Genomic DNA, 13,789 nt, shown 5'->3' on the forward strand with positions numbered 1-13,789 from the left:
ATGGTCATTTTTAATATTTGTATTTACTGTTTTTAGTCGGGCATATGTTTAATTTTCTTTTAACTTTTGTATTTTTGTATTTTTTATATTTGCCCTGTTCACCGCCCTGAGTCCTTCGGGAGAAGGGCGGTATATAAATAAAATTATTAAATTAAATTAAATTATTTGTCTCTTGAAAAACCTATATGTGGGCCAAGAAGCAACAGCGAGAACTGTACACGGAACCACTGATTGGTTCAAAATTGGGAAAGGAGTCTGGCAAGGCTGTATACTGTCGCCCTGCCTATTTAACTTACATGCAGAGCACATCATGAGAAAGGCAGGGCTAGATGAATCAAAAGTTGGAATTAAGATTGCCGGAAGAAATATCAACAACCTAAGATATGCAGATGATACCACTCTAATGGCAGAAAGTGAAGAAGAACTAAAAAGCCTCTTGCTGCGGGTGAAGAAGAGTGCAAAAGTTGGGTTGAAACCTAACATTAAGAAAACCAAGATCATGGCATCCGGCCCTCTCAATTCCTGGCAAATAGATGGGGAAGAAATGGAGGTAGTGACAGATTTTATTTTCCTGGGCTCCAAGATCTCTGCAGATGGGGACTGTAGCCAAGAAACTAAAAGACGCTTGCTCCTCGGGAGGAAAGCCATGGCAAATCTAGACAGCACACTAAGAAGCAGAGACACCACCCTGTCAACAAAAGTGCGTATAGTCAAGGCTATGGTCTTCCCAGTTGCAATGTATGGCAGTGAAAGTTGGACCATAAAAAAGGCTGAGTGCCAAAGAATTGAGGCCTTTGAACTATGGTGCTGGAGAAGATGCCTGCGAGTCCCTTGGACTGCAAGGCGATCAAACCGGTCAGTCCTAGAGGAGATCAACCTTGACTGCACTTTAGAAGGCCAGATCCTGAAGCTAAAACTCAAATACTTTGGCCACCTAATGAGAAGGAAAGACTCACTGGAGAAGAGCCTAATGCTGGGAAAGATTGAGGGCAATAGAAGAAGGGGACGACAGAGAATGAGGTGGCTGGATGGAGTCACTGAAGCAGTAGGCATGAGCTTAAATGGACTCCAGAAGATGGTAGAGGACAGGAAGGCCTGGAGGAACGTTGTCCATAGGGTCGCGATGGGTCGGACACAACTTCGCAGCTAACAACAACAATAAGTAAATACAGAGGAAGGAAATACCAAGCAGAAAGATGTTGGCAAGGACTAGACTCATTTCCTGATATACATGATTCTTAAAACTTTGCATCTCTTTGCACCAACTCTTTATCTTTGTTTCTTTCCTTCCGACACACATGGACATACATGGAAGTTTTGCAAAGGTAGATCTGTGTAAGAGTGTAGTGGCAAAATATCAGAAGGAGTCTGACAGCATCTTTTCTGGTTAACTAATTTTATTAAAAGGCATAAGCTTTTGTAAATTTTAGCTAACCTCTGAAGGTCAATCCCAACAAGTCTTCTGAAATTGCTCTTAGAGACAAATTTATAGTATCTTCTTCAGGTATCAGATATCTCTAAGAAGCCACAGTAATAAACAAACCCCTGGCTGCAGAACCCATCAATAATATAAAACATCAAGAGACCAATTTTTCCCAACCTGGTTCTTTTCAGATGTATTCGTGTATAATTCGCAACATGACCAAGTCACTAGGCTGGCTGAGAATTATGTACTGCATTCAAATGTATCTGAAGACTACTACCCTGAAGAAAGCTGTTATAAATAATTGATCTGGGCCTCTTTTATCGCCAGAGTAATCAAGTCTGTCCATCCCAAATTTATTTCATTGTTTCAGGCCACCAATGATACAAATTAGTTTTGTAAGGTTCTCCAATTATCAATTCTATACTAATACAAGATAAGTTGAACACTACAAATTGTACATACGGTTTGAACTGAGTTTGCTTGTTCCCTCTAGTGCATTGAATGCTCCGTGAATGTTCTTGACCTGAAGAGACAAAGACCACAGAATATATTTTTCCATTAAGTATTTTTCTGTTCTCCAAAGACAAATAAAATAATCCTGAAACAGAGATTAGAAGAAGAGGAAGTGAACAGGGAGAAACCTCTTCAATTTTCATACAGTTTTATATTGATGTCATCATTCCTCCTTATTCAGGAACATTTTTTTTAATTTCCAGAGATCTTATAAACGAAGTATTTTAAAGCAATCAAAGCATCTCAACATATCTACAATACTTGGTATATATTAGCTAATTTTATAAAGTTAAATTCTGAGCATACAATGGTAAGTGAAATATCAAAGAATTTCACTAAACTTCAATAAGATTTTTTTTAATGAAAATGCTTAAATATCAACTTTGATTAATTAAGGTTTCTACGTCCTGTGCTTTACACAAAAGCAACAACTGACACAAGGGTAACACTTATAAAAGGATGGTGCAGCTGGTTTTCTAAAGAGGCATTCAAATTATTAACACTCTAAAAGATTTGCCCTGCACCAAGTGGCACTGCATCTACTGAAAGATTATGCAGAAACATGACTGCAGCTCTGTTTTTGACAGAACTTCATTCATAGATGTGTCATCCGAACAGCTCATTGAGAAGCAGCATTAAAAAAAAAACAGAGCTAATGCCAAGTTATGAGCTCAGCGAATCCATTACACTACAAAGACAAAACGCTTTCATGATCTGGACTGAAATATAAAATGGGTGAGAAAATTAATTTAGTTTCAGGTTTGGGGATACCAATTTTAAGGCAGTTTTCTTTTTTTCAAGCCCGAGAACATTCCAAGAACACCACCAGAAATGAAAAGACACAATGAAAATCCTTAACCTCTCAACACACGGACAGATTCAACCATAGTTTCATTGGGAAACTGTGAGCATCCTAGACCAAACTAAATCCAAAAACACTAGGGAATTTCTGGAAGATTGGTATTCAAACAAATCAACACATAGAGCTAAACCATATGTACGCATCATACATATTAGACAATAAAAATCCAAGAAAGAAATGAAAAGACCAATATAATATTCTCTGGCAGCCAACACCTATATAAACAGGGATTGATACTGACAAAAACAAAAGAATACCCTAATCAAGAAATGCAACAATAAAAGCCCACCCCCACCAATACTGACGGGGCAAGCTCCTATATAAAAACAGAGCAAGCCCCACACTCACAAGCTATGGTGATGTTACCTAGTAGGATAATGGAACATCTGCAAGCAAAAAAACCAATTAAGAGAGCATCAAGGACTTCATCGTTGAACCCTGAGCAACATATATTAACTTCTTTTCATATTGGTCTATTTTGCACTGATCAGACTGCAGCACTTTCAATACTGTGTCCAGTTCTGTCACCAATGATGGAGAACATGCAGAGGACAGCAACAAAGATGCTAAGATTCTTGCAGGCTAAATACTACAAAGAATTATTAAAGGAATTGGGTGTGCTTCATGTAAAGAGAAGGGTAGGGGAAGACATGATAGCAGTTGTCCAATACATGAGGGGAGGTCACAAAGAAGATTTATTCTGTATAGCACCTAACAGTAAGACAAGAAACAAGGAATGGAAGAATTACAGACAGATATCCAAACTTGAAGTAAGGAGGAATTTCCTCATTGTGAGAGGCACTAAGCAGGGGAACAGCCTGCCTCCTAAATTTATGGATGTTTCATCACTGGAGGTTTTCATGAAAAGATCAGACAGCCATTTGTCTGGAATGGTCTGAAGATTCCTGTCCTGGACAGGAGTAGACTAGAAAACCTCCATGATCCCCAGAAGTTTAGCTTTACTACTGCATTACCATGTTTACTCCTCTTTCTGGACTTATCCTGATATAAGAGCCCCAATCCCCCACCTCTGTGTTGCAGATTGTGCAATGTTTCCCACCCTGTCATTCTCTAGCTATGTTAGAGAATGGTAGTTGGTAGTTGTACTCCAATCAGATCTGGAAGATGCTAGCTTCTCCCCCACTCCCCCAAAGGTACAAAAAATTATAGTGAGTAACCACTGGCTAAGGCAATTGAAGAATTCCCATAAATAAGCAATTCCTGAGGAACAAGAAGAATAGGAATCAATAACCAAACAAATAATTCCAAACTGGAGCTTTTATAGTTTAAAGAATAAACCTGACTTAATACTAGCAAGGCCTATTTTTAACAGGTTGCAAAATAACATTCAGAAAGCATCCTGTTACATAAAATTATGTTTTTCCTCATTCAACTAACTTGTTTCGTTTTCATTTCCGACCAATCTTTCTTTTCAATTGTAAGTATAGATCACATAATTGCATCAGGTATTCCTAGCAGTTGTTTCTAGCAGACAAAAGAGACATGCACAGATGAGCTCATTCTTATTGGCTGTGTTGCACAAGTTGGCAACTCCTTGCCATTTACAAACAAATGGATTTCCATCTATGTAGTATGCATATGTTGGTAAGCACCCATCCCATAGCTTGAAAGAAATTGACCATACATAGCCTTTTTTCTGATGTATTTACTTGTCACAAGAGAAATAAATCAGTGTATCAGATTGAATAGAAATGCCTTGCTTTTTGCTACATACAGCTACTAAACAAGATGTACATCCTTCTTGTATTTCTCGGAACTCACCTGCAGCTTGTCACCGAAGGAGAGTTTGTGGATGACATGTGTCATATCAGGATTCTGAGGCTGTGCAGTGGCACTATGTGTTGATATATGAAAATTCCCTGGAACCTAGAAGAAAGCAAAGTTCAGTTTCTGTTGCGCTTAAAATTATCAGCAATCAATGTCTGATGTGTAATTTAAAACTTCAAAACACTTAATACCTGGAAGATGCAGGATAAGCCATGCCTGGAAATGCCTGAAATGCTTATACAATTAAGTCCCCCCCGCTTTAAATGTTCATAATTATAATTTAAGAGCAAAAAAACAAAACCAAACCCTGCGATGCATTCTTTTAGGTCTTGTAACTAGTCAACAATGAAACTAGCTAATACGAAAGAACATTGTAAAGAAAATAATAACCATACTCTATCAAGAAAAATATTTAGATGGCAAAATGAACAAGAGTGATTGCACACCATTTTTAGGCATATTCTAACATGAATTAATAGGCAGTACAATTTCATAGCCTGTGGTGCAAACAGGAGGCATGAGTTGGCTGTACATCTTTATTTTACCAACAGCATGCTACACGCTCCTTCTCCTCCACCCTGTGGAGTCACAGGTGGCCTTATATGGCTGGATTGTCTAATGCCACCACACCCATCCTGAGAAGCAGGTCTGTTTTTTCATGGCTGTTAGCAAGTGAAACTTTAGCTCTACTCCCAGCCTGAGAACTGACTATCCTCACTCTTTAACCTCAGGATGTTTCTTCCCATCAGGCTGTCATTCTTTATTAGCGAAGAGGTCCTTGGAATAGAAGGCAGCATTGTACTGCATTAGGCTACAGTTCTTTTCCCTGTGCCAGAGGATACAATGTTTTGATGAGAAAAGAGAAAAGGCAACATGCGGATTTGTCATGCCCTTCAGAAAGACAGAATCAACTCTAAAGCACTTTAAAACTCTACATTAACAATAATCCTATCACTGATGAACCAAAAGTTGAATCTATCAATATAGCATTATTTCCTCTTTCTGTCATGCTCTTTGCCTCAGCAAATACTATGTCTGATTTTCTTTCCTATATTCCTTGAGAACCTGGCCTGCTGCATTTAGTCAAAATAAATGTCTAGTTTAATTGATTAAAGATGTGTTCTACAATGCATTATACAACACACTTTCTAACGTATTTGTTTTAATGCACACAATTATAAAACTGTGGGAAGTATCAAAATTCTTTAAAAAAAATTTTTTTCTTTTTTTCAGAAAGAACAAAGAATGTTTCTCCAACGATGTCTGGTTGCATATGTACTCATGACAACAGAAAAACTGCAAGCTTTTTTCTTCTAAATTGTTGGTTTGTATGCACATCCCTGGGTAACAGTTCTAATTGTGACAGTGTATCAGTAAGTTTGTTGCTGCTGCTGCAATTTAAACTAGTCTTAAAACTAGTTTCATTTAATTATGAAATCATTATTATTATTATTATTATTAGAGTATAGGGTTATTACAGTAGCTAGGAGACTACAATACTATTGAAGATTAGTAATTTGGCTGCCTGTTTACCAGCTCTGTTAGGTACATGCCTGCACGTTTCTTACGGTGCACCACAAGCTAGCTTCGCACTAGAAAGAAAGACAAGTGGCTTTTCCTGCAGTGTCATTCAAGCCCCACCTTCCCCAGAGCCACTTCGTAAATGGGCATCACAACCAGGAAGGTTCAGAACTGGCAGAAATCTGACTGCCTGCACGGAGCACCAACTCATCTCCCCACTGAAGTGGTACCTATTTATCTACTCGCATAGAACATGCTTTTGAACTGCAAGGTGGGCAGAAGCTGATGTAAGTGAAGAGAATTCACCCCGCCACGCAGTGCTAGGGCTCAAACCATCTCCAGTGTCATAAAGCCACTGAGCCACCATGCCTCTCCTTATGAAATCATGTGTACATATTATAGAACCAAAAGTTGGAAGGAACCATTCAGAACATCAGATCTAACCCTGCTTAATCCACGAATCCAAATTAAAGCATTCCAGTCTAAACCTTTGCTTGAACACACCCAGTAAAGGGAACCCCACTTTATATAAGTAACTGGTTCTACCATCAAATTGCTCTTACTGTTAGATAGTCCTTTTTTCTTAATTAGTTTGTTGTTGATATTTATTATAACATAAAACAAAAACAGAGACAAATATAATAAGGGAGTAGGGGAAAGAAAAGAAAGAGGAAAGGTGTGTAAGGTAAGAGGTAAAAAAAAGGGGGTGACTTCCAACTTTTTTCCAGTGCCGTAGAGTACAAAATACAATTACAACCTCAACTTTTTGCTTTATCTTTTTAGCAAAAGTACTAGCCATTCCTATGAAAACAAATTGATCTAATCATCAATACCTAAAATCAGTTTCATTTTTTTCTGATTATAGCATGAAGTCCAGAAGCAGTTTTCAAGTCTTATAGTTTTTCCCCCCTAAAATGCATTTGAAGTGTGCTTTCCTGTAACTTACATTTATGATAAACAGATCATGACTTTTTCCCCCTGTACTCTTCAGATGTTTGAATGGTATCACTTTATTTTTCCTCAGTCTTCTCTTTTCATGTCTAAACATTCATAATTCCTGTAATTACGCTTCACTGATGAACTATATTACCCTCGTCTGACCTTGTTCAGTTTGTCTGAATCTTGCAATTCCTAGACTTTAGACTGGATGGGTACGTAAAATGGGATCTGACTAATGCCCAATAAGCTGGAACTACTACTGTCAGTGATTTTGGAAAGTATATTTCAAAGTGGAATACAAAAATGAAAAGTGATTTTTCAAAATCAGCATGGAAATGAATGGTGTTTATTAGCAAGTTATTTCAAAAATATAAGGACGGGATATTTTCTTGCTAAACACTCCAACTGTTGCTTGAAATAGCAGAATGGAAAGCGTATTTAACTGTAGACTGCTTTATGTCATATGTCATTCCATGGAACTGCTTTATGTTCCATGTCATTCCATGAAACAGAGACATAAAATCAATTTTTTAAACGAAGTCTGATTTCCAGGAACCAAAGCTATATGAAAACTGTCGACTAGGGCACTTATTCAGGAAGAGGTTCCGATTTCATTATTTATTTCTGTAATACCTTCTTACTCTTATTATGAACAAGAAAACAGTTCCAGATACCTATGCCATTAAGGGGAAAATTTAACACTAAACCTGTTTCTTCTTCATAAATTACAAATTTTATACCTCATTCCTTTACAATATGAAGGCCACTTTAAACAGCTCTACTTCTTCTGCAGTGGTAAATGAGCTAAATCACAGTTCTTGCAGCACACTGAACTCTCTAGATATATAAGCAGTTTCTTTTTCAAAGCTTTTCAACATTTCCCCTGAGTGGTTTCAATTTTACTTGCCTTGTTGATGCTGAAATGACCCTCAAATCTGCATCCATCTCCGTTATTCAGAGAAATTTTCATTGAGTTATCAATATGGCCAACTTCATGTCTTCCCATTTCATCTTGAATATCCAACCCAATCACTACAGGTCAAAGACCAGAGTCAAAAAGAGGAAGAGAGAATTTATTGTAAATGACTTAACACAAAGACATCCACTATATTCCCCATTTTTATATGAAAGTGAAACTAGATAGAAAAATAATCATCATTAAATATTTAATTTCCCCCTAGTTTTATGAACTCATAGAATTTAGTATTCTGATAAATACTACCAGAAATATTCAGTGAGTCAGTGCTAGAATGCAACTATAAACTCTTCTTTAGTAAGCTACGCCAAGCTTCTGGTATTTGATATGGCTCAACAGTGCTCCCCAAAGCATTTGGTCAGTTAACCCATTCACAGAGAGCTGAATAAATGGAATATAGCTTTTATTTTCCCCAAAGCTTTTCTAATATAATTTTTTTAATTGTTTGTAATCTTTTTAAAGAAGGGACGCGGTGGCTCAGTGGGTTAGGACGCTGAACTTGTTGATTGGAAGGTCGGCAGTTTGGCGGGTCGAATCCCGAGTGCCGCGTAGCAGAGTGAGCGCCTGTTACTCGTCCCAGCTTCTGCCAACCTAGCAGTTCGAAAGCACGTAAAAATGCAAGTAGAAAAATAGGGACCACTGCGGTGGGAAGGTAACAGCGTTCCGTGCGCCTTTGGTGTCTAGTCATGCCGGCCACATGACCACGGAGACGTCCTCGGACAAGCGCTGGCTCTTCGGCTTTGAAACGGAGATGAGCACCGGCCCCTAGAGTCGGAAACGACTAGCACGGGGAACCTTTACCTTTACCTTTAATCTTTTTAAAATTATTTTTGTTGTGGTTTTGGGTTTTTTTTTCCTGTATTCCTTTTTGGTTTTTAGCTTTGTCATTAAGATTCATGTATATGAGATGGGCAGCTACATAAATTATCAAATAAATGAAGTATAATAATATTTATATTGTCTTGCTAGTATATTATGGGAGGAAAATTTGGCTGTTCAGAGAATGAGTTAATAGAAAAAACGCTATATATCATCTTTGCCATTAGAAAACAATCTTCTTATTTTCAAGCTTAGGGACACTTAAGATATCCACCTGATTATCTTGACTGAATCTTCTTCTGTTGCTTGCTATATTTCAGAGGCTATTCCATCAGTTCCTGTAACCTTCTAATTTGGTAATGGCCAGAGTGCTGAACTAACTTGCACAACTCGTACCAGAGGTCCTTGAAAGTAAATAGTATCTTCTAAGGAATCTTGGATATGGACATCTTTACTATGCAGTGTTTTGCTAGACTCCTTCCATTTTCCTTTGATCTCCTTTGAGTTGGTTACATCTACTGGCACTCTTTACCATATTAATTTGAGATTGGAATCTTCTGGCTACAGAGATTTTTATAAGACTTTCCTTGTTTTTCCACGACAGCTTCCACATTCAATTTCTTTACAGATGATGTTGTAATACTGCTTGTTGTCTTTTCTAATAGCTCTCTAGTTAAGTTCCATTCTGAGGTTTTGGTCTTTCTTGACTTTGGCTTCCCTTCTTGGCAATTTCCATGATTACCTTTGACATCCAATTTGCTTTCTGTATTTTTGACAGTCTCCTTCCACATTCATCTTTAACAACCTCTTTTAAGTTCATTCCATAATTCCTGTGGTTCTCTATCAATGAAGTTCAGGACTTCAACATGATTCTTGATGTTCTCCTTGAAAATAGTGGATATATGTTCAAGAACATATTGTGGAAATTGACTTTCTTTCTTCTTCTTTAGCTTAAGTTGGAGTTCTTACATGAGCATTTTATGATCTGTTCCATATTCAGCACATGGCTATGTCTTTGATCCTATAATTGAGATCCTCCATCTTCTTTTAATAATATTGTAGTCAGTTTGATTTCTAAATGCTCCATCTGGTGTTGTCCATGTATAGAGGCATTGATTTGGTTATTTGAAGACAATGTTAGCTATGAAGGAATCATTGGAGTGACAGAAATTGGTAAACTGGTATCCAGCTTCATTTTCCTGGTTTCCTAAGCCATACCATTCAACTACATTTTCCTCTTTCCAATTTTGGCATTCCCATCTCCAATCACAAGCAGCACATCTTGTTTGCATCTTTTGTCAATTTCAAATAGAACCTGATCATAGAAGTCATCAACTTCCTCTTATTCTGCCACACTGATTGGAGCATAAACTTGAATGAGAGGATTGTCCATGAAATCTAATTAGTATTATTCCTGTCATTGATTGCATTATAGCCATGTTCTGTTCTTGCTATACTGATTCTAATGATAAAGGCAATACTGTTTGTTTTTGTTTTCCCCGGCCAGAGTAATAAACAGTGAACTTTAGTGTCCAATCCCAGTCCATCTCAATTTGTTGATGTCTAAGTCAATTTGTAGTTGTTGTAGTTTATATTTCACTGTGTTGAGCTTTCCTGTGTTCGTGTTTCTTATGTTCCATGTTCATACTGTAATTCTAACCTTTCAGCTTTGGAGTTTCCTTTTTCTGAATGGCAACATCAATTAGTTGCAATGTCTTTACTCTAACCATGTCATAAATGCAGTTATAACATGGCTAGGATACTCTGCAAGATCCTCAACTCTTCCTCAATAGGATGTTCAGTGCATCCAGTACAAAATGGTCCGTTATTCTATCCACATGGTTCTCTTACAGGAGTGACCGAATGCCTTCTCCCGGGCAGTATACATTGATTCCTTTGCCACTGTCACTAAAATAATCATTTGTTGTGAGAGATGGTGCTCACGGGAGCTGATATGATGGATTACACTGAAGCAGCAGTTTCCCAGGAAGGAGGAATCACACTCCAGAAAGGGAGAGAGAGAGGCAGCACAGCCAGAAACTGAATAGGAGACAGAGGAAGAAAGTAAGGATAGCCATTCCCTACAATCTCCCAGGGTATATCCGTCAGGATGAGAGCAGTAACCGTTTAGTCTGGCAAGATTCTGTCTGTTGTGTTTAAGCAAATAAAGAACTCTGGCTGAATTGCTCTACATCGTTCTTGGGCTTATTTGCCTCTGGCAATTTCTTAAATAGTTGCTGCCCTGTACTGTATAGGTGCCTGCTTGCTTTAGCTGGATACAGTACCTTCATGCCTCTCTCCCGTTACACTATTGATAATAAAGCTGAAAAAGATGATATATAAGATTCTGCTGGGAAGCTCTCTATCAGAGGAAGCAACATATGAACCAGTGGACTGCAGTAAAAATAAGACATTTTTTTTTAAAAAAAATCACATCTAGGATCATACATAGCAGTATAGCTTGCCCCTCCTATAATTTTAATTCCATTAACATCTGAAAATGATTACTGTATCCTACTCAGTCATTTCGGGAACAGCTGAAATAAAAAAGGAGCTTATGCCCAAGAGATTTATGTGAGAAATGTATATTAATTGCTAAGATCCCCAGAAGCTGTGATACTTTAATACCTGATACAAATGATGCTTGTTTTCCCTTTCTATTTCCCTAACATCCATAGTAACTAATTGCCTTCCAAAAATTTAAGATGCACTTAGGTAAAGGTAAAGGTAAAGGTTCCCCCGCACTTGCGTGCTAGTCGTTTCCGACTCTAGGGGCCGGTGCTCATCTCCGTTTCAAAGCCGAAGAGCCAGTGCTTGTCCGAGGACGTCTCCGTGGTCATGTGGCCGGCATGACTAGACGCCAAAGGCGCACGGAACGCTGTTACCTTCCCACCGTAGTGGTCCCTATTTTTCTACTTGCATTTTTACGTGCTTTCGAACTGCTAGGTTGGCAGAAGCTGGGACGAGTAACAGGTGCTCACTCTGTTACGCGGCACTCGGGATTCGACCCACCAAACTGCCGACCTTCTGATCGACAAGCTCAGCGTCCTAACCAACTGAGCCACCGCGTCCCTTCAAGATGCACTTAGGAGGCCAATCAACAAGCACAGCAATTGCCATCAGGTCTATTCACTTCAGTGGACTTTGTGTTCTTCTCGAACGGCAGAAGAGAGAAATCCAGTGACATATGAGCTGGTGGTAGAAATTCTACTTAGAAAATCCATACCCTCGCATCACTTGTAAAAATAGTTACAACAGCCTTACGGTCATTCTGAAACCATTGCTTTTCATAAAAGCTCTTTGCCTAGTACTGAAAACATGAGATTACATGCCAAATTAGCTCTTCATGCCCTTTTTAAGAAAAGAGTGTTCAGTAAATATTTCTCTTTTCTGTTAAGTACCCTGACATTTGTTGCACTGACAAGTACACTATAATCTAAATAAATATTTAGCAACACCAGAAAAGTCATTCATAAAAGCAAGAATATAATTCTACATAAAAAAGTATTTTTTTCCAAGAAAAGAACAAGTATGACTCATAGGAATCTGAATGTGAAATATGAAACTAACATAGTTCTGCAATCACAATCGTAAACTTAGCTGAATAAGGAAAACTCACATTCACAGTGTAGGTTTGGCAAGCTGATGTTCAAATTTACTTCTATTTTTCCTCCACTGTCTTTGTCTGGATCATCCACATAGAGTTCATTTACACTGCAAGGGAGAAGAAAATAGGTGGTGTCATTTTTAGGAGATATTAAAATAAGCCTTTATTTGACTCAGGTTGACGAAAAGCGAAAGCCCTACTAAGCAGGCATATACATAGAATGAAGGCTATTGCTAAGCACATTTGATTTGTGCTTAGATTGTAAGCCGCCCTGAGTATTCGGAGAAGGGCGGGATATAAATGGGATTAAAATAAATAAATAAAAAAATTTGAATGAAATGTGCCTTCGATGTGTATCGAAGGAGAAATAAACTTTGCTGAAGCTATACTGAGCTATACCGGTTCAGAAAAATAATTATAACACTCTTCAAACTACTCATGCTGTCTCTTTAGAACACAAGCAGAATGCAGAACAACTGATCTAACAATAATTTCAAAGGAAACATCTTTAAGTTGAGAGAAAAGATGCACTTTTTAATGTGATTGTGCTAACTATTAAGTAACATGAAAGATTCCTAACGGCACAAATAAAAGTAGGCTCTAATCAGTTAAATAATAAGTACAGTGTGTATCTTCTCAATAAAAAATAAAATATAATCACAATGAATAGAAATCAGATTCAAGATTAGACATGTTAGTAATTGGGGAAGTTGATTCTCTTTCTTGGCTCCCAATTAACAAAACTATTCAAAATAGCAGTTTTTAATACTAGATGACCAAATGTGAATAATTTGCTTCCAGGCCAATTTCATTCATTTAGGCTAAGTAAGTCAATTTTAAATTTGTTGTTAGTTGCGAAGTCGTGTCCGACCCATCGCGACCCCATGGACAACGATCCTCCAGGCCTTCCTGTCCTCCACCATCTTCTGGAGTCCATTTAGGCTCACGCCTACTGCTTCAGTGACTCCATCCAGCCACCTCATTCTCTGTCATCCCCTTCTTCTCTTGCCCTCAACCTTTCCCAGCATTAGGCTCTTCTCCAGCAAGTCCTTCCTTCTCATTAGGTGGCCAAAGTTTATTTTTTAATTTCAAATAGATCTCCATTATTCAATTTTATAAATAGAAGGACATTATTTAAACGTTGAGATGTGGCACAATTATTATTATTTTTTTCAAAGAAGGTACATTTCAGTGTTTCTGAACCTCAGCAACTTTAAGATGTGTGGACTTCAATTCCCAGAATTCCTCAGCCAGCAGGCTACTTAAAGTTCTTTTTAAGTTCCTCAGGTTGAGAAAGACCCTTCTATGCACTTGATGTATGTGAATGAAATGGAGTAA

At 37.9% G+C, this 13,789-nt stretch overlaps 1 protein-coding gene across 1 annotated transcript in view; it reads right to left on the reverse strand.

Moving 5' to 3' along the window:
- ERGIC1 (endoplasmic reticulum-golgi intermediate compartment 1) overlaps positions 1-13,789 on the reverse strand; it is an 84,252-nt gene that overhangs the window by 15,105 nt on the left and 55,358 nt on the right. The window contains exons 4-7 of the mRNA XM_083354119.1: positions 12,464-12,558; positions 7,957-8,081; positions 4,584-4,688; positions 1,889-1,949 (exon numbers count right to left, since the gene is read on the reverse strand). Coding sequence (XP_083210245.1) covers positions 1,889-1,949; positions 4,584-4,688; positions 7,957-8,081; positions 12,464-12,558 — 386 coding nt within the window. The remainder of the gene's footprint in view (positions 1-1,888; positions 1,950-4,583; positions 4,689-7,956; positions 8,082-12,463; positions 12,559-13,789) is intronic.

The sequence above is a fragment of the Vipera ursinii genome (genome assembly GCF_947247035.1).
Source record: "Vipera ursinii genome assembly, chromosome: 2".
NCBI classification, from domain to species: domain Eukaryota; kingdom Metazoa; phylum Chordata; class Lepidosauria; order Squamata; family Viperidae; genus Vipera; species Vipera ursinii.